The sequence below is a fragment of the Onychostruthus taczanowskii genome, unplaced genomic scaffold (genome assembly GCF_017590055.1).
Source record: "Onychostruthus taczanowskii isolate IOZ18803 unplaced genomic scaffold, ASM1759005v1 scaffold16, whole genome shotgun sequence".
Taxonomy (NCBI): domain Eukaryota; kingdom Metazoa; phylum Chordata; class Aves; order Passeriformes; family Passeridae; genus Onychostruthus; species Onychostruthus taczanowskii.
In genome coordinates, this window is record NW_024498795.1 from 3,294,834 (window position 1) to 3,313,885 (window position 19,052).

Sequence of the window (19,052 nt, forward strand, 5' to 3'; positions counted from 1 at the left end):
CTTCCTAAGCTTAGAGAGTAATAAATATGAGTAATATTTTTAGGTGATTTCTTTCATTTGGGATTCTGAAACAATATAGTCTCTATGTTTCACAGAGATTTCAACTATTTTTTTTTTCTGAGATTCTGTAGTTCAGGTTATAAAAGTTAAACCATGCAAACTCATAGAACATCTGAATCTCCTTCAGTAAGGGAATAAAACTTATTAATGACTTCCACTGTTACCAAAGCCCCTCCCACCACAAGATGAACAAATTCAATGCAAAAGCTGAATAAATGACCAAGAACTCTTGGAATTACCTGACAGGACTATTTGAGGCATCAGGATCATGGGCTGCTACAGTTCCAATGATAGTGCCAACCTTTGCTGCTTCAGACACCACCATGGAGTACAGACGTGAGGTAAACACAGGAGGCTCATCAACATCCTCTACAATTATCTTCACTGTTGTCATATCACTGAAGGGCCCCAGACTCAGGAAACGAGGATCAACATGCATATTGGCTGCTTCTATCCTCAAGGTATAGCTTGTCTTAGCTTCAAAATCCAGCTCCTATACAGGCAAAATTATTTGGAAATTTTATTATTCAGTGATTTTGGTGCAAAACTGTTTTGCTTAAAACTTTCAGTAAGTATAAAATGAAAACGCTTTTGCCATTTTTATACAACCATCACTTTTGACTGACAAACCATAGTTGATGATTAATTTTTTAGCTTTCTCAAATCACTATTTGCAGTGTCTCACTAGTGAATATTCTGTAATGACTTAAGCAATAAAGATAGTTCTACCTTGTGAGTGAAAAAAATTTATAAGATAATTGCAAAAACTTTCTGCAACTTCTGTGAGGACCAGATTCTCACTGATTATTTCACCATTGTGAATTAATATTTTTTTTGTCTTATTAATATTTATCTAATCTCATGGCAAATACCATGTGACATACTACCCGGATAAAAAAACTCAGTATAATCTTTGCAGATTACTTAGAGGTGAAAACACCTCTTCTGTCTTAAATTTATTTTGAATTTATTGACGTTTGCATAGTATTTGGATTGAATAAGCAATCTTTTCTCCAAGGTCTTATAAATTTGTGTAGAAAATGTGGCAATGACTTAAATTACACTGTTTATACAACAATATTTTGTACTGAGATGAAGTCTGGAGATTGTTTTGGTTTGATTTGCTTATTAAGCAAAATGTATGTAATTTTTAATACCTTCCTTCAGTATATATGTATATATATATATATATATAGGTATATATTAATACTTTCCTTCTTCCTTTAATTTTCTTCAATAGAAGTAAAGTTTCTTTTCAAATAAATACTGTATTAGAATAAAAAACTGCCCCCCACAACAATTGAGACATCTCTGATCTGAGGATATGCAGATTCTTCAGAAAGAAGAAAATTTTATTTGAGGAAATAATTTTAAAAGAAAACATGAAATTAGTATTAGAATTTTTTACCCTGTATCTAGTCTTAGTTTGTCAGCTTGCACCAAACATCCACCTAACTATTCTTTTGTAATTCCAAGTTTAATTGAAAAACAACAGCAAAATACCAAAGCACTTCTAAAGCTGCAGTCTGGTTATTCAACTATGTCTTCAAACTATAATTCCAAGTGTACAAAACAGATTAAAAATGTTTTTCTGCAGTTCTGCTACTGAATACATCACAGGGATCTGAGATGTGCTTGCAAATTAATCCTCCAGCATCTGCAAAACATTCCAGTATTCACTCAGAGGAGCAGCAGAGGTGAAACACACATCTGTTGACCTACAAGGGCCTAAGTTCTCCATCTAGTTACAGTCGGATAAATCCCAAATGAGCATCTTAAAGTTAGCGATTATGTTGATGCGATAATACAGCTGCGAAGAGTCTAGATTTAAACATGAAAAATGAACTGCAGCACAACACACTCAGAAAAGCACTGAACTTTTACAAACTCTGTGTGGCAGCAAAAGGCTTCTCCAAATGGGAATACTTGTGATTCTCATATTATGCAAGCACTTACTTCTTGCATTGAATCAAAGCTGCAGTACCAACAGTTCTTGGAAAACAGATATGCTGAAATAGAAAGTTTGTCTGGATACTGCTCCCTGTATTGGATACAACTGGTCAGTATTCATTAGTAAAGCATGTTTAATAGGTTGGGGTTTTTTTTTCACTTTGGTTTTATATTTAAAGGACAATACATGTGTTATGAAACAACCTCATAGCCATAATGCAAATGCAATGTGATGTTGGAATGATGAAAAATGCCTCAGAAACTTCATTCTGTGGTGATAACAATTAGGCAAGTGATATAACCAGATGAGCAGCAAGGTTAAAGAGTGGACAAACTCTTAAGACATCTTAAGACATTGCAATATCTAATAAAAGCAAACTATTAATTAAAAAATTATAACCTGGAGAAACAGAGTAATAAATAGCAAAATGATACCCTGAAAAATGTGAAAGGCAAAGGGCTAACATTTGTTGAACTAAAAAACAAAAACAAAAAACAAAAAAAAACCCCAAACAAACAAAAAAAAACCACTAAAACCAAAACTCCCCCTCAATAAACAAAAACACTGACCCTTTTGCAAACAGTATATTTTCAGTCAGAATGTTCAGAAATATGTAGTGGGGAAAGGAAAGCTAATTTATCTTCATAGTATCTGTTGAAATTGTGTGATTGAGATTACAGTGATACCTAATTAAACACATGGAAACTTATCATGAGACTGCAGAAAACATAGCTTCTTCTGATACACTAATGTTAACAGCATAGTCCTTCAAAGTAAAAAGAATTATGAAATTTCTGATTTAATATACAAAATTTATATTGTATATATAATTGGAAAAATTATATAAATTTAAATTTTGTTTTAATAGTCTAGCACAACAAAAAATAAATACTATTTAAATTATTTTAAGACACTCCCATGTCTCTATATTGATTAAAGAAGATTACTTTAGATCTTTATTAACTGAAATCATAACAAAGTGTTTTTTTATATGAATGTGTATCCTGTAGGAGTGTTACACTAATAGGGAATTCACCAAAAATACACACTCATGAGTAAAGTATTTCCTCACAGAAAAGGATGAAAAACTAACAGTGGTGCAGATATGTATTCTAAGCAGTCTTACTTACTAAGTGCATGTTCAACCATCTCTAACAGAGCTATGTACATCTGAGAAAGCCACCATATGGTCCTTAGTGTGATTGTAGCAAAATTCTTCCAGGAAAGCTATCAGCTGGTGAATGCCTGTTTTTCACCAGTCACTAGTAAGGGAATTTCAGTAACTGAAAGAAGTAAACATCTGTTCTTAGCAACATGAATCCTTCTGTAGGATTCCCTCAGATATATTCTGGTACCCAATGCTTCTGGCAGCATTCAAAATAGATAAGGATCCTTGTTAATGAAAAATAAATAAATAAATTTTAAAAATTGAATCTATGTTCATATACAGTAGAGGGTAATTATGGATGAACAAAAGGATTTTACAATATCAAGTGATTTTATTGCAGTGGCAATAATGTTATTTTCAGCTCTTTCTAGCAGTGCCTGTCTTCTGTGGGGTGTGGCAACGTTTACAAAAGCTACAGTCATTATCCTCAATCTGTTGCTCTGAGATATACAGCCTCAGAGCCAGCGGGGAATACAGAGGTATCAATCACAGTTTGAGGCAGAATATAATCTGGGAAAAGCAAACAAAATATCTAAGATATTATTAATGTGCAAGAGCTCTTGAACTGGCATAAATATTTCAACATTTCTTAGATAATATAATGAAGAAATTTCATGCTATACACATGAAAGACAGAGAAAGTGACCTGAAAAGATTTTTTTTCATTTCTTCTTATCTAATTATCATTGGTGTCTGTTATACAGAGAGCATTATATAAATGGCTTTTAGATCATGCCTTCATTATTTCCAGCTATAACAAAAGCACAAGATTCCAATGATGAAACACTAAGTTAACAGACTGCAAATCACTACATCAATGGTGAAGGTTAAATGGACAACATATACCTCAGTCCTTCAGTACAGTGAATAGAGCTTAACAGCTTCATTAATATCTGTGCATTAATATTATCTGATTATATCCCGTGCAAGATCCATATCTTTGCTTTTGTGAGGTCTGTCTCTTTTTTTCTTTCTTTTCCTTTTAAGGGGTAAGAATTTTATCCTCTCTGAAGGAAATTGCAAAACAAGTCTTCTATTTTAGAGAGGCTGGATATAAAGTTATAACTCACAGAAAGTCCATTTATATAATGTTCATTTTTATTGCATGTTAACTTTGTAATAATGTACTTTTCAGAGGTGAAAATCCCATTTTTAAGCCCAGTTGAGGTATTATATTGAAAACTCCAGTACAGCAAACAAATGCGCACAATCTCTCAAAGGAACCAGGGAAGCTTCAAGTTCTTACATTGTAAACTCTGATACAGAATTGAAAGGAAAATTTCTAGCTAAAAAAAAAAAGAGAAATGTTAACAATAATGGAAAGATAGCTCTTCACTCAAAAGCTTATGCATAAACCCTCTCCTTCCCCCATCCCCATTTTATAATTACCAATATTTCTTTTAGAATGAACTCAGGTTTTAAAATAATCTCTTAGCAGTCAATTTCTATGAGAAAGTACTTTAGAACATTATTTTTTCCCTTTAACATGCACACCATTTAGTGATATTGTGGTGGAGCTGTGTATTGAGGGTAAAAATGAAGGCAAAGTGAGCAAGAACTCTGCCATGGGAAATCTTAGTGCTTGTCACCTTCTGCAGTAATACTTTGCAACCCTCACTCTGCAGAGTATTTAGGGGTCTTTGGTCTTTTATTCTCCCTCCCTTTAATCCACTAAAATCTCTCCACAGACTTCCAAATGGCTTGAATCATGTCTCGTAACATTTCAAAAAGTCACATATGATACATAAAATAAAATATACCTTACAGCCTTTTTTTTAATTATTAAATTATCATAACTACTTTAAGTACCAAATATTTGATAAAAGTGTAGGTGGATACAGAGCATCATGTTTTTATCTATAGATATTTTTCTACTAAGCTATTAATATTACTGAAGTCTAACTTTAGCCTGCAACTTTGTGGATGTAAGTAAGATCTGTACTTAAATGATGCTTTTTTAGTACACTATTTCTAGGAATAGTGCCTTGGAAACCACAAGAAATAAGGGTTTGTGTATATACTTTTCTTGGAAAGCAAAGCCAAAACTCTATTCATGTGTGTTACAATTTGATTCTGTCAAAAATTAAGACGAATTCACTTCAAAATTGTACATAGATAGCTTTTCATGGACACTTCAGAATCTGTTGTATTAAGTGACTGAATCATCATTTGCTTCCATAAATGTTTCTTCAATTCTAAGATTTGTACTGCAGAGGAAAATCTGACACATTTTTTAAAACTCCAATATATGCAGAAAAATTACGCTTTTTCTCCAAACACCCTCACCACTGTGAAATTGAGTTATGCAAATGAACTGAGTCCTTACTAACGGAGCATTGATAGAAGTATGGAAATTACAAATGAAACCACAGGAAGGAATTGATCCTACTCTACAGATGGAGAACTGAGTCACAGTGTGAACGAAGAAAAAATTTTGAGATACTTCTAAGAAATATAAATGCCTCATTCCTTTTCATAAACTCTACAACCCTTTTTTTTTCCTTTTTTTTTTTTTTTCTGAAAAGATCACATAAAATGGATGTTTTCCAAAATCCAGCTTAAAGGCAACTTACACATCTAGTTTAGTTTTACTTTGGAATTGGCAGCCCATGGCTTTGACCTGTGCACTCTTCACTGAGTTGAAAACTGGCCAGGCTCAGAGAGTTGGTAGTAAATGGAGTCACATTCAGTTGCCATCCAATCACCAGTGTTCAGTCCAGTCCTGTTTAATATCTATAAATAATTTGGATAGGGGGATTGAGCGCACCTCAGTAAATTTGCAAACAGCACTAAGTTGGGTGGGAGCGTTGATCTGCTGGAGGGCAGGAAGGCTCTGCAGAGGCAGCTGGACAGGCTGGATCAATGGGCTGAGGTCAGTGCAACAACAAAAGCGCAGGGTTCTGCACCTGAGTGACAACAACCCCTGCAGCGCTACCATCTGGGGGCAGAGTGGCTGGAAAACTGCCCATCGGGAAAGAACCTAGGAATGCTGATAATGAGCCAGTGTGTGCCCACGTGTCTCAGAAGGCCAATGGCTGCTACCCAAACCAGTGTGTCTAGAGGGACAAGGGCAGCAACTGCCCCCCTGTACTTGGCACAGGTGAGACCACTCCTTGAGTCTTGTGTCCAGTTTTGGACCCCCATTCAGGAAGTGTTGGAGTGTAGGGAGAAGGGCAATGGAGTTGATGAAGGGTCTAGACAATAAGTTGTGTAAGGAGTGGCTGAAGGAACTGGGGTTGTTTAGCCTGGAGAAAAGGAGGCTCAGAGGGAACATTATTTTCTATACCGCCTAAAAAGAGATTGTCATGAGATGGGGGTCAGCCTCTTCTCCCAGATAACTAGGGATAGCACAAGACAACACAGCTACAAGATGTGACAGGTAAAGGTTCAGGCTGGACATCACAAAGACTGTTTTTCACTGAAAGGGTACTTAAGCATAGAAACAGACTGCCCAGGGGATCATCATCCCCAGAAGTGTTCAAGAAATGACTGGATGTGCAACTATAGTTTAACTGACATGATGGTGTTTGATCAAAGACTGGACTTGATGAATTTCGAGGTCTCTTCCAACCTTAATGATGTTATCTTATGATTCTATTCTCTTCTATCCTGCCCTGTTTTTTGAATTACCACAGAGTCTGTGCTACAGTGCAGAGATTAGCCAAACTCACATTATTCGCAACATCAGAATTGTAGCATGAGCTGCTCCGAACAGGATAAAAATAAGAAATATTTCTTTTGTTTCATTTGACAAGTGAGAATTTTCATTTATTTTTTTGCATTATTTAACAAAAGAGAAAGAAAGTAAATAAAGAAATAGAAAGATTTCCACAGGGACTTGAAACTGCTAGGCAACAAATTGTATGAATATAGTAGGTTACAGCAAAAGACCCTTATTAGCTTTCCCACTTCTTTCCCACCCTTCGTCTAAGCTGAGAATATTACTTATGGGTCTCATTCACTTGTCATTTATAACAACTTCTGAAGAAAGAGGAAAGACAAAGAAAAAGAAAGTCAAAGTTTGTCTTCTAGAAATTTTCATATCCTATTTCAGGTAATGAAATAGCTGAAAATAGCCTAAAATTGATTTACACACTTTTATATACCATTGTAGATACATCCTGGATACATGTTTTGCATATGAAATTGGTTAATGTATTGCAGAAGACAGTAGATTATTTTTTGTAGTGTCAATAACCAAGTCAATGGTTCAACACTGTTTTACTGGCTTCTGTCATTAGATGAACTTTTAGCTTCTCTAATCTTACAAAAACCAATTCTACCCAAACATAACCTACTGTCACTATGTAAGCCATAAATTAATGAAAAAAATCAGGCCTTGTTCCAAATATTTTAAAATGTTGTGTGAGAGGTTTTTTTGTCTATTTGTTTTTGTTTGATTGGTTTATTTGGGTTTGGTTTTTATTTGGTGGGGGGTGGTGGTTTTTTTGTTTCAAAGGAACTTAAGCAACTTCCTGAAATACGTGAACTACTTATCTCATTCATTTAATTTTGATTCAAGTATCCTAACTGATAAAATAAAAAACAAATAAAAAATAAAATTATAAAAATAAAATAAGGTGTGACAAGTATGTGAAAACCCATACAGCTGCAAAAACTCAACAGTGATAGAAGCACACATACTTCTTGGTTGTATCTGCATAAGGTGTAGTACAATCCTACTCTTTACTCTTGGAAAGGACAGACCAAGTGGATAGCGACACAGAGAAAGCATTCTTCCCTTGTCTGCTTCCATATGGTCAAGGGAGAAATTACAGGAGAGCCAGACTATTGCCACAATGTTATTTTGAGCTGAAGTTTAGTCTAGTAGTTAATCTACACTCACATTAGGCACTAGGCAGGAACAGTACTAGCATGTTCAGGAACATGTAATCCCTAGTCCTGCCATGGCTGTAAGAACTGTGAGCAGAACTACCACTACTATTCAGAACACAGCACTCTTCTCACAGTGTTAGGAGAAAAATCCAGCCTGAATAAACTGTGCAAGCCAGATATCTGGGTTTACAGCAAGGCAGAAAAAAATATAAAGGAAGGAATACACTTCATATATTTCAAGGAAAATCACTATCAATAGTAAAAACACTTTTTTTCCCCCCCCGCTGACTCGCGATGTTAGGAAGTCTATTTGTTGCAGGGTACAGAGAAGAAATAGGCATGGAAAACAATCCAAAACAAAAAATTAAATACACCCAAATCTGTTCACCAGTAATCCTGAGATACACTTAACCATGTAACACTTCTCTCATTCTAATATCACGGTACTTGGTGTTTCTCTGTTTCAAACAAGATCATTTTCCTGCAATTATTTCTCATCCCTGGGCATTTTTCTTTAATATTCCATAAAATGAGTGTTGTGGAATAAAAATAAAAAGAACATAAAAATCTATCTTTACATGGTGATTTCTTAAATCTCACTTCTCTTCCTGCAGTTTTCTTTTCTTTCTTACAAAAACTCTCTTTTTTTAGAATTTAATGCTACTTATGTGTTAGAAAAAGTGTTAGTTTCGAGGAAGTCAACTTTCAAAGTTGTCTTGAAGTGGTTATCCTTCTAAAAACAGAGTGCAAAATCCTCAGCTTGTATGTGGAACTCGGATAACCAGGTGCCAAACTTTCTCCAACAACACCCAGCACAAAAATGAATGGAGAAGTGCCTTCAGCTGCTCAGTTACTGCCGGTGATTTTCATGCCCAGCCTGCTGAGCTTTATGTACAATTGCAGCAGAAGTACGCAAAACTAAAGCACCCATTTGCATTTAGAACCAAAGTGCGCCTTTTCATAAGTCTTTGCCTTGGCATTTTACTGCCTGATGTGTACACAAACCTGACATCTGAGCATATCAATAATCAGCAGTTGAAAAGGATAGGCACGCATTTTGAGGCTGAGCTGTTTCTCAATGCCGCAGCTGATTTTAGGGCATGAAAAGGAGAAAGGTAATTGCACTCAGAGGAGTACAGAACATCATGTGCTGGACAGTAAAATTTTCAGGCAGATTTCAGGCTACAAACTTAATTTCTTCCCTGACTTCTTACTAACAAGCCTGCATTATCATGCAGAGATAACCTGACTCCATAGTGATCTGGCAGGTAAGGTTCAGTGATTGATACCTACTTAACCTGCATACGCAGTTATTAATAATGGTCTTTAATTCAATTTATTGTCCAGAAGGCAGTGCAGTTGCCTGATAGGCACTGTGCTTCTGTTCCTCACTTCTATCCTAGACAATGTTCTCTACAAGGCTGGCAGGGAGGGTCTTTCGGCACTGGGCAAAGTACGAAGTTCCCTGGAGTCAAAATGAAAAGCTAAGGACATCCTGAGGTTCGGGAGGTGGCCCTCAGCGTGGGAAATCACCTTTGGGTATGTCAGGATTTGGTGAAGGATAGTCAATTTTCCTCACAGCAGAACAGTGCTGTGCTTTGCATTGGTAGTTGAAAAGGTATTGACAACATGCCAGTTTTTGGCTACTGCCAAGCACTGCTGGCACAGCATCAGCGCTTCTCTCCAACATTTCCCACACAGATGGGCGAGATCTTGGGAGGAAGCACAGCCAGAACAATGGACCCAAATGGACCAAAGAGACATTCCATGCCATAGGGTGTCTGCTCAGACATAAAACCTAAAAGAAAGGTGGGGATTGGAGTGGGGGAGTGGGCATTTCTTATTTACAACCTTTGCCTTGTGAAGCAACTGCTATTTGAACTGAAGCCCTGCTTCCCAGGAAGCAGCCGGGCATTTCCATAAGGAATAAGATCTTCTGGTTTTTTGCACTGCTTGGCACGCATGTGACCTTCAGTTTTGCTTTCATAAACTGCTCTTATCTTGAACCACAAGGTTTTGTCCATCTTATTTTATCACACTGTCCTGCTGAAGAGGGGGTGATAGACTGGCTTGGTGGGCACCTTGCACTAGCCAAAGACTACCTACCACACAGAGGAAAAGTCAAAAGTAGTAGGAAAATTAGAGAAAAGGTCTAACACTGCAAAGAAAGAAGTCTGAATTCTTGTGTCAAAATATATTAGCAGATTAGACCATTTGATTGTGTCAAAAATTTGTACCCTTTTGATGTATTCTAACAGCTATTTCATAGAGCATTTCTCTGGACAAATATTCAGTAGTGAAAAGTCCAGTTCAGCTCCCTAGTTAAAATAATTATAGAAATAACAAATATCAATTATTTGGTCCACTGCATAGCACTGAAATCAGGATACTCCAGGAACAAATACCATGACTACGAAATCATACTAAAAAAAAAAAAGGAAATTAACTCACCAGTTCTCATATTGGATCACTGAAGATCCTGACTGATTCAGTGTTGCTCATTGTGGCACTGGTAAATGTTCTCCCTCTAGGATAGGCACATTTCTCCCAAATCCTTGCCCAAAAACTTTAAATGAGCAAACTGAAGAAGCCACACTGAATTTGGCTGTTGAACAAAAAGACTACTAACTTTTCATCACTTGTATTTCAAATGTGCTAAGCAGAAGTACATTTTGTAAAAAGTCTAAGATGGATGTTTTTTCCTTGAAAAAAGATTCACAATACACATATTATGATCTTTCAAGGGTGAACATACTTCATTTGTTGTGACATCTATGGATGATTACCAGCTCTCAACAAGTGTTAAGGGCATCAGAGAGTTAGCCCATTGCTCTGCAACATCTTGCACACTTAACTTCTTTCAAAGAGAAATATAACTAAAGATTTATATTGCTAGAAGAAGAAATTGATACACCAGAGAAGGGAAAAAAACCCAACACAACAAGACAAAAAAGCACCCCAGCCGACAGGTGAAGTTTATGAAGATTAAATACTACATAGGGAAGAAAAATATGGAATTTTTCCATTATTATGGAATAATACTAAATACAAACATAGGTCCTTGTTTGGAAACGTGCATTCCAAAATGCCAAGTCATTACTACACTTTAAGGATATTAAATTCTTAAGGAATCCATTCAGCGTAGGTAGCTGGGTGAGCAGCTGCAGTGGGATCAGCAGGCTGAGCTCTGGGTGGGAAACCCAGGCCGTGAAATACCACCCTTTTCATAACAAAGGTCACAGGGACTTGCCAAGCATTCATACATTAAGAGGAGGAAATTATAGGAGAGGTTCTTCTAGGATGTTTTATTTCTTTATTTCTATACTGTTCAAAAAATTTAAATTTTCTTGAAAAATATTTCAGCACATTTTTATTTTTTAAAAGGGTAGTCTAAAATGTGTTGTAACAATGTGAGAAAGCTTAGTTTTAATAATTTTATATCAACATGATTTATCAATTTCATAATGCTTTCTAACTGCACATGTAGGAAGCTATGAAAAAAGATACTTATTTAAATTTTTCAGGATTTTTCTAAATAATATTTTTAATAATACATGGTCTTGTAGACCTACTACTTTTACTGTTATATAATTTTAAATTAATAATGTGTGCTTTCTGAATAGTACCACCTCAGCTAAAGACATCTAGGTAATTATTTTTAAAGTTAATTTCAGGATCCATTTTTTATTTGGAGCTTCCATTTTTGCTGCAAGATATATTTTCACACTTTCTACTATTTCATACAAAGACAAATGAGACTAAAGTTTAGATTCCCATTCAAATGCAGTGCTTTAAAGCATACACCTCACAAAAATACAGGTCTTGTCAAAGAAAATGCAGAATATTTTTCAGCATAAACCATTAAAAACCTCAAAATCACACAGTCAAGTGAAGATGAAATACACCAATGGAAACATTTACCGCAAAAAAAGGCTCTCAAAAGCAAAAGCTCATGCTCTCATTACCTGCCCCCATCTTGAAGAGTTCCAAACAGAATCAGTGGGTAAAATCAGACTCACCTTCTGAATAGTTATGATTCCTTCCTGGGTGTCTTTGTCAACAGAAACTTTGAATACTCCCAAACCATCACCATCCACAATCTTGTACTCCATTTCAGCATTAGGTCCAACATCTGCATCTGCAGCTTTTATTCTGGCCACCACAGAAGCCACTGGCAAAGACTCTGGGACATTATACTGATATGATCCTGCAAAATTTAAAAATTTAATGAATTCAGAGTCTTCTGGGACTGAAAGCCAAATACAAAAATCTAGCTTTCTTAAATCTACATTCCTTAAAATCATGTGCCTGACCATTTACTCAGGCTACAAGAAAAGATTCTTCAGTTTTGAAACAGAATCGCCCTTTTTGCTAGGTTTTCTTTGTGATAGACTCTAAGTAAACAAGCATACCTTTTTCATATGACAAGAGAAGTACAAAGCAAAGATGCAAAAACAAAATTCACAACTTAAATGCAAATCATTATGTGAGTCCCTGATAATGCAGTTTTACTTTGTTTACCAGAAAGGAGGAAAGAAAAGCAAGTAAGTAAAATAATATCAATATAAAAACTTATTATTCTATAATTTATATCTTGATTAGGCAGTTCACAACCTGAATATCACTAGAAACTAATATATATTCATTTCTTTAATGGTAAGTGCACTATCTTGAGAATTCTATCTTTTTTTATTCAAGCACAAAATGATATATATGCTGTCAAAAGGCTATCAGAGTGCATTCTGTAGCCAATAACACCCTCACCTTCAAAAACCACTTCAGTTATTCTATTATTATTTCAAGCAGTTGGTGGCTTGAAATAACAGGAAAACTATTATGTACAGATCTATTTTTTCCATTGTTGGAGGTGAGGCTGGAGCTGACATGAATATATCCTTCACATTACTTTCTATGTTACCATGTTTTTTGTTTTTTTTTTTTTTTTAATTAATAAAAAAGGACCCCAGACAGAACACTATGAATAAACTGAGCTCTTCTAGTTTGAACATACAACTCCTTTCTTTAGGTGCTCCTTTCTTTAGATTAGGATGAAAGCCACCTTGGTCAAAGAAATCAAATGGAGGGAAGGTGACTACCCAGCTCTTTGGTATATAACTCTTTAAGAAACACTGTAAGCACATGACAATGCCAAAGGAATATGAAGGATTAAAGAATTCTGAAGCCTAGGTGGAAAGACCTAAATATGTGTTAGGATCTATTTTTTTTTGTTTATTTATTCACATTAATACATGGATAAATGTCCCTGCTGCTGTACACCATTTCAACTGATCTGGTATGCATGAGACAAAGAAAAACAACACTTACTAAATAATAATAATAATAATAATAATAATAATAATAATAATAATAATAATAATAGTAATAGAGTCTTGCAGTCAGTGTTTAACAAAGAACATGGAAAATAAGCACTTTTTGTTTAGAAATAGCACAGTGTGTAAAGAAAATAGCAGTGTTTAGGAATGATATTAAGAGTCACATATTTACAAAGTAACTTACTGCGTGGAAAGCGGGGCGGGTTGTCGTTAACGTCAGTCAGGGTGACAGTTACAGATGTAGTCCCTGACAATCCCCCATTCTGCCCAACCATGTCCTTTGCTTGGATAACTAACAGGTACTGGTCCTTGGCCTCTCTGTCCATATTTGGAAGGGCAGTCTTGATAACACCTGCAGAAAGACAAGGTGTCAAGGATCACACAAGCAAAAAAATGCTACTGTAAAAGCTGAGTTTGCCTTCAAAAGGAACAGCGGATCAGTGATTGCAGCAAGAGTGGAATGAATTAATTCCAACACTAATAGAACAGGGTTTGACTAGGAGTTGCACTGATGTACCATAAGCTTATTTTAAATAGTCACCAAACCCACCAATTTTTATTTAGTGGGTAATGCACTGCATGATTGCATTTTTCAAGTATCTTCTCCCTGAACTAGTCTTTAAAATGTCTTGAGTAACATTTCCTTCCCTGGAAGATGTAAATTTCTGTATTGGATTTCCCACTCTTTTAGAGCTAAGAAGAACAGAATATTCTGCATTCATTTTTTTAAAGTCTAAGGTCAAGATTCAGTTCACTATCTTTTGGATGCCCATTCAAGACATTAACTTTTGCCAATACTGATAACATGCCACACTTTTTGGATATATGAAATTATCATATTTTGCCCTACATTGCGTTTACTAATATCCACTTCTAAATAATTGGCATAATTAAGAGATTTTTTAAATTTAGTAATGAAATACTTAAATACCTGAAATAGTTTTTGTTATGTCCATATGATGATCTGCATAATTGATTAATTTGTAATTAATTGACATGAAATGAAAACTAGAAGAAAATTCATTGTTTCGTTCTTTCTGCTCTGTTGATATGCATCAAAAAATAAATATGCCTTCTCAAAATATGATGATTTTATTAATATTTCATGCCCAGTACATAATACAGCTGCTAACCCTGATTTCCAGAGAGGCAGCCGCTTGCTTCTCCAGCACTTAGTGTCAGCAGTAGAAGAAATATAAACAAACTAAATAAAGAAGAGGCACATTGGGACACATATCTCTTCATCTGCTATTTGTTGAATGTTTGCTTAGAGTTTTATTTCTTTTTTCCCTTATGAATGTTGGACTTGTCATTAATCACCTTTGGGTTGAAACATTTATTTCACCAACAGACTGCCTGGTACTATTTCACCCATTTTACAAGACATGTAAAAATACAATTAATATACCGTTTATTAGTGTTATTGTTTCTACCTTGCTTTTCCTGGCATGCTTGTTTTTCTGTCATAGTTAAATTACCAGGCAAAGTTACTCAATCATTTGGAAGCAAACTGTCATGCACACAGGAAACTGAGTATCACATCGAAGTGATGAAAATGTGTGCAAACATTTCAGTCTGAATTCTTCAAGATTTTTATTTAGCAGAAGCTACCACATTACTGTTCAAGGGCTGCCTGAAGCCATCATCACAACATACGTGGTGCATAAGCACACATGGAGAGGGAGAAAGAGAAACAGAGAGAAAACCACTATGAATCATACTCATTGGAGGGAAAAGGACAGTGCTGTATATCCCAGCTGAACATGGATTTGTTGCAATATGGAGATAATTATAGTAGTTATTTCTGCAAATTTAGACATTGCTAAATAGAGTGTGACTTTTTGGTCACAATATTGAGACTCAGGTCTGATTCACATCACAGATTTTTTATGATTAAAAGGGTGATATTTTTTCTCTTTTGTCTCATCTTGGTTACATCCAAAATGAAGATTATAACTCTTCTCCTTGTAGGAGTAAGTGAAGGCTCCAGCACTAAACTGAAATAAGCAGACCAAAAACCTACTTTCCTGCATTATGAAATGATCCAGCAGAACGGGCAATATTTTTTAAACTAACAGAGGATTAAAGGTTGGATTTGGTTGTGGCTTAAAAATATTCAAAAAATTTCAAGAGAATTGTAAAAACAAAGTTTCACCAGCAATATGCTTTGAAAGTGGCAGCAAAATATTATATCCAATAAGCATAAGAAGCACAGTGTTTTCTTCCTCATATTAACGAAGAAGGAATTAATTTTCCACAAGAAAACTTCAGTTTGAAAAGTAGAATGAAGAGTAATTGAGCCTTAAATCTATTCTTATGGAACCTGGCTATGTGATATTAGATACTTCTGAAATCTGAAAAAAATGTTGAATGAATTTTAAAATGTTCATTGATAAGAGAGACGAAAATGGGCAGCAGACCAATTATATTCCAGCAAAATCTGTTTATTACATAGCTCAGACATGTGGCTTTAGCAATCTATTCTATACAATAAGAGATTAAAATATCAACAAAACCTGAATGTATTTAATTAACAAAGAGGTCATATTAATAATTTCCTAGCAAGCCTTAATGCACATTTTCCTCTTTTTCTCAGCATTACTGCAAAGGGTTTATGCAAATTTACCTGTTTTGGGCTCCACAGAGAAGTAAGGCTGTCCTTGCAATATGCTGTAAACAACTCGAGCACTGTTGCCATAAGTAGGATCATCTGCATCCGTGGCTGTCACTTGAACCACAGAGGTACCTGTAAAATGTTCGAGGAACTGTTGCACATGAAAGATAGAAAAATCTGAACTACACTTATTCTATATGCTGTGCCAGTACATATCTGGAACAGTGTGAGGTGGCTTTTTCACAACAGTTCATCATTTCCATGCTGACTCTGTTTAGTGTATCCAGTTCTATTTGTAAACTGATAGTATCAGCTACTACAGAATTCCATCTTCCCAAATAGTCACAAGCACTGACTCACAGCAGTACAAACTATCTCACTCATTAGCCCCTCCTCTCCATCTCTGCCTCTTCCTGGTGGAGGATAGGTCAGCAAAATTTCACTAATGATGGTGAAGCCTGAAGTCTGCTTGAGTATGAAATACAGTAGTAGTGGTTCTCCTTTTAAGAGATGTCTGTTCCTGAAATTGTAATAACTCACTAGAAATTCAAACATACATACACATAAATGTTTTACAAATTTTGATAAAAGTACACAAAATCATTGTTAGCCTATACATTTACTGCTTCATAAAGAGATGGCTGAAGAGCTTCTTTCTCATCTCAGAGAAAACCTGGTGAAAGTGGTCTCTAAATTCCTTCAAAAAGCAGTAATTTCCCTCAATAATCTTCAGTACTAATTTCCTTCAATATATCTGCAATATCAATTTTGGTAATCTATTGTGTAAAGATTGTTCGAGCAAAAAATATCTCTATTTTAACAGGAATAAGAAAGAAAAATTTGAAACTGGCTAACAAGAAGGTTATGTTTTGTGAGGACCTCATGCTGCATCCATCTCCTCTTCATTATGTTCTCCATGTCACTTCCCATTTGTTTTGTTCTAGGCAACAGCTTTCATGGTGTATGCTGAGAGCAGAATAAAATAACACTTGGGATCCAGGGCCTTGGCCATGGTCACCACCCTTTGATAGACAGAAAAGATTATGTTTTCTCACTGGCAGATTGTTTGTAACATTCAGACCTTCCATCGAACAGCCCAGGGACCCATTTGGAGGTGAGATTGCAAATTAATATTGTATCAATTTGGCCCAGATCAATTTGTATCAGATGCCCAATAAAGGTCTTCAAGAGAGGATCAGATTGCTTCATTGACTTTATTTAAACATACAATTAGAGAAAAGCATTTGCTAAACACAATGTTCATTTCCTGAAAGGACATGTTTTTGACATGTGAAAATGAGACCAGCAAGACTTGAAATCACTTTTTAAGAACAAACTGCAATAGCAAGTGTCCAGGGTGAAGTTAAAATAAATAGTATACTGGTCAGTTTTACTTGGAATTTTCAGGAAATGGGAGAAAGCTCTGAAGTTCTTATACAGTACTTCACCCATCCATTTTCCTCATCTTTTCTATTCTCAGTTAAGTAGAACATCATAAATGGAGCCTGGGACTAGGCTGAAAGTTTGCAGAAAGGATTAAGTGCAGACCTCCATAAAATGGAGCAGGCTTCAAAGGATGGGTCCTGCTTGAAAGAATTCTGACCAGAAATGATCATTTGTATAACAAATTTATTGCAGTTATGGCCTAGTTAGCCCACATTCCTGATCTCTGTTCCTGAAGTATCCATGACAAAGTAGTATGGCTTCAATTCTATTTAAATGTATTTTTTCTGTCTCGTGACTGGTCTAATATTTTTGGACAGGGAAGAGGTTCTTCCTAACCTGAAATTTCGCATGCAACTATTAAGTAGATGGGAAGTTTAAAATGAAAATTGCTAATTTATCCATCAAGTCATGTATCAGTTATGGGATTTAAAATACATCCATTTTCTGTACACCAGTAACTACGAGCTTTGATTACATATGTCAAAGTGATTTTAGAGATTACTCTATAATGTAATTTCATACAGGGACCTATTTTAAACTTGCTAAAGTCTATCCAGCTTTTGAGAACAAGGGTATCGTAATGACTGTTTGACATTCCGTGTTCTTTGTGAAAGCCAGGCTTACCACATTTACAAAGTCACTAAGCCCTGCCAATGAAGCTTACAATGTGTGCAAATATTGGCAAAGGTGCTTATAAACCTCTCACACAGCTATGTCTTTCCCCCGCTCTTGCTGCCTTCAAGGGCCCCAGACCAATACAAGATCAAAGAAATTACAAGCTCTGCAATCTCAGCAAAGACATTTTCAAAATGCTGCAAGTTTAGAAGTGCTTGTTTGCTGTAAAAATCTATTGATGTAGCAAACAAACCCTCTACATTTCCGGAGACAAATCAAGTTGTTATCTGAGTTTGATTGTCTCTCTTCTAAAACACATGAATCCTTCAGAAAAGGGTGTTTTTTAAGTAGAAATTCTAACATCAAATCTTTCTGCGATAATTCCATTTAAATGTAATCAGTAACTAAAAAATAATGATACTTTTACAGTCCTTCTGTGATAAACAACTCCTTCTAAACATCACTAAGAGAAAGATCTAAAACTCATGATATTGTCATTATTTCTTTATTAATTGCACACACACACACACACAAAAAGAGCTTCTGAAGCCCCATGCTGAGAAGGAGATTTCTGCACAATATTTTTTTTCAAGAATATGCAAGATAACAGAAGGTATTCTAATTATGTGAAAAGTCCTATGTGTAGAAAATCTGTTCCAAGGAAATAAAACACACAGAAAGATCTGTATTTGAGGATTTCCAGAGATTTCTTCCAGAAGAAGCAGATTGCTTTTGAAGAACAGGAATTCCTTCAGAGTAGGATACTTGCCATGTACTGCTGTCCTAGTCTTTCTGCAATGGATTGAGGTTAAATTAAAATACTTACTTCCCTTTTAAAAAGACCACAAATCATAAAGTTGTGGGGATACTTATGGATAGTAAATAGATCTAAAAGTGAGGAAAAATAGGTAGTTGCATTGTAGTTCCAAGTACATCACCTTAGAAGAGTTTGTGTTCCTGCACTGAAATTGTCATCCTTGTATCTGTGAATACTTTGCCTTACTCTCTAGCAAAGACAGTCAGCTGCCA

The 19,052-nt window shown here is 35.5% G+C and overlaps 1 protein-coding gene across 1 annotated transcript in view; it reads right to left on the reverse strand.

The window, feature by feature from the left end:
* The window catches only part of CDH7 (cadherin 7), a 71,224-nt gene that overhangs the window by 17,060 nt on the left and 35,112 nt on the right, over positions 1-19,052 (reverse strand). The window contains exons 3-6 of the mRNA XM_041399282.1: positions 15,975-16,094; positions 13,533-13,700; positions 12,035-12,222; positions 300-553 (exon numbers count right to left, since the gene is read on the reverse strand). Coding sequence (XP_041255216.1) covers positions 300-553; positions 12,035-12,222; positions 13,533-13,700; positions 15,975-16,094 — 730 coding nt within the window. The remainder of the gene's footprint in view (positions 1-299; positions 554-12,034; positions 12,223-13,532; positions 13,701-15,974; positions 16,095-19,052) is intronic.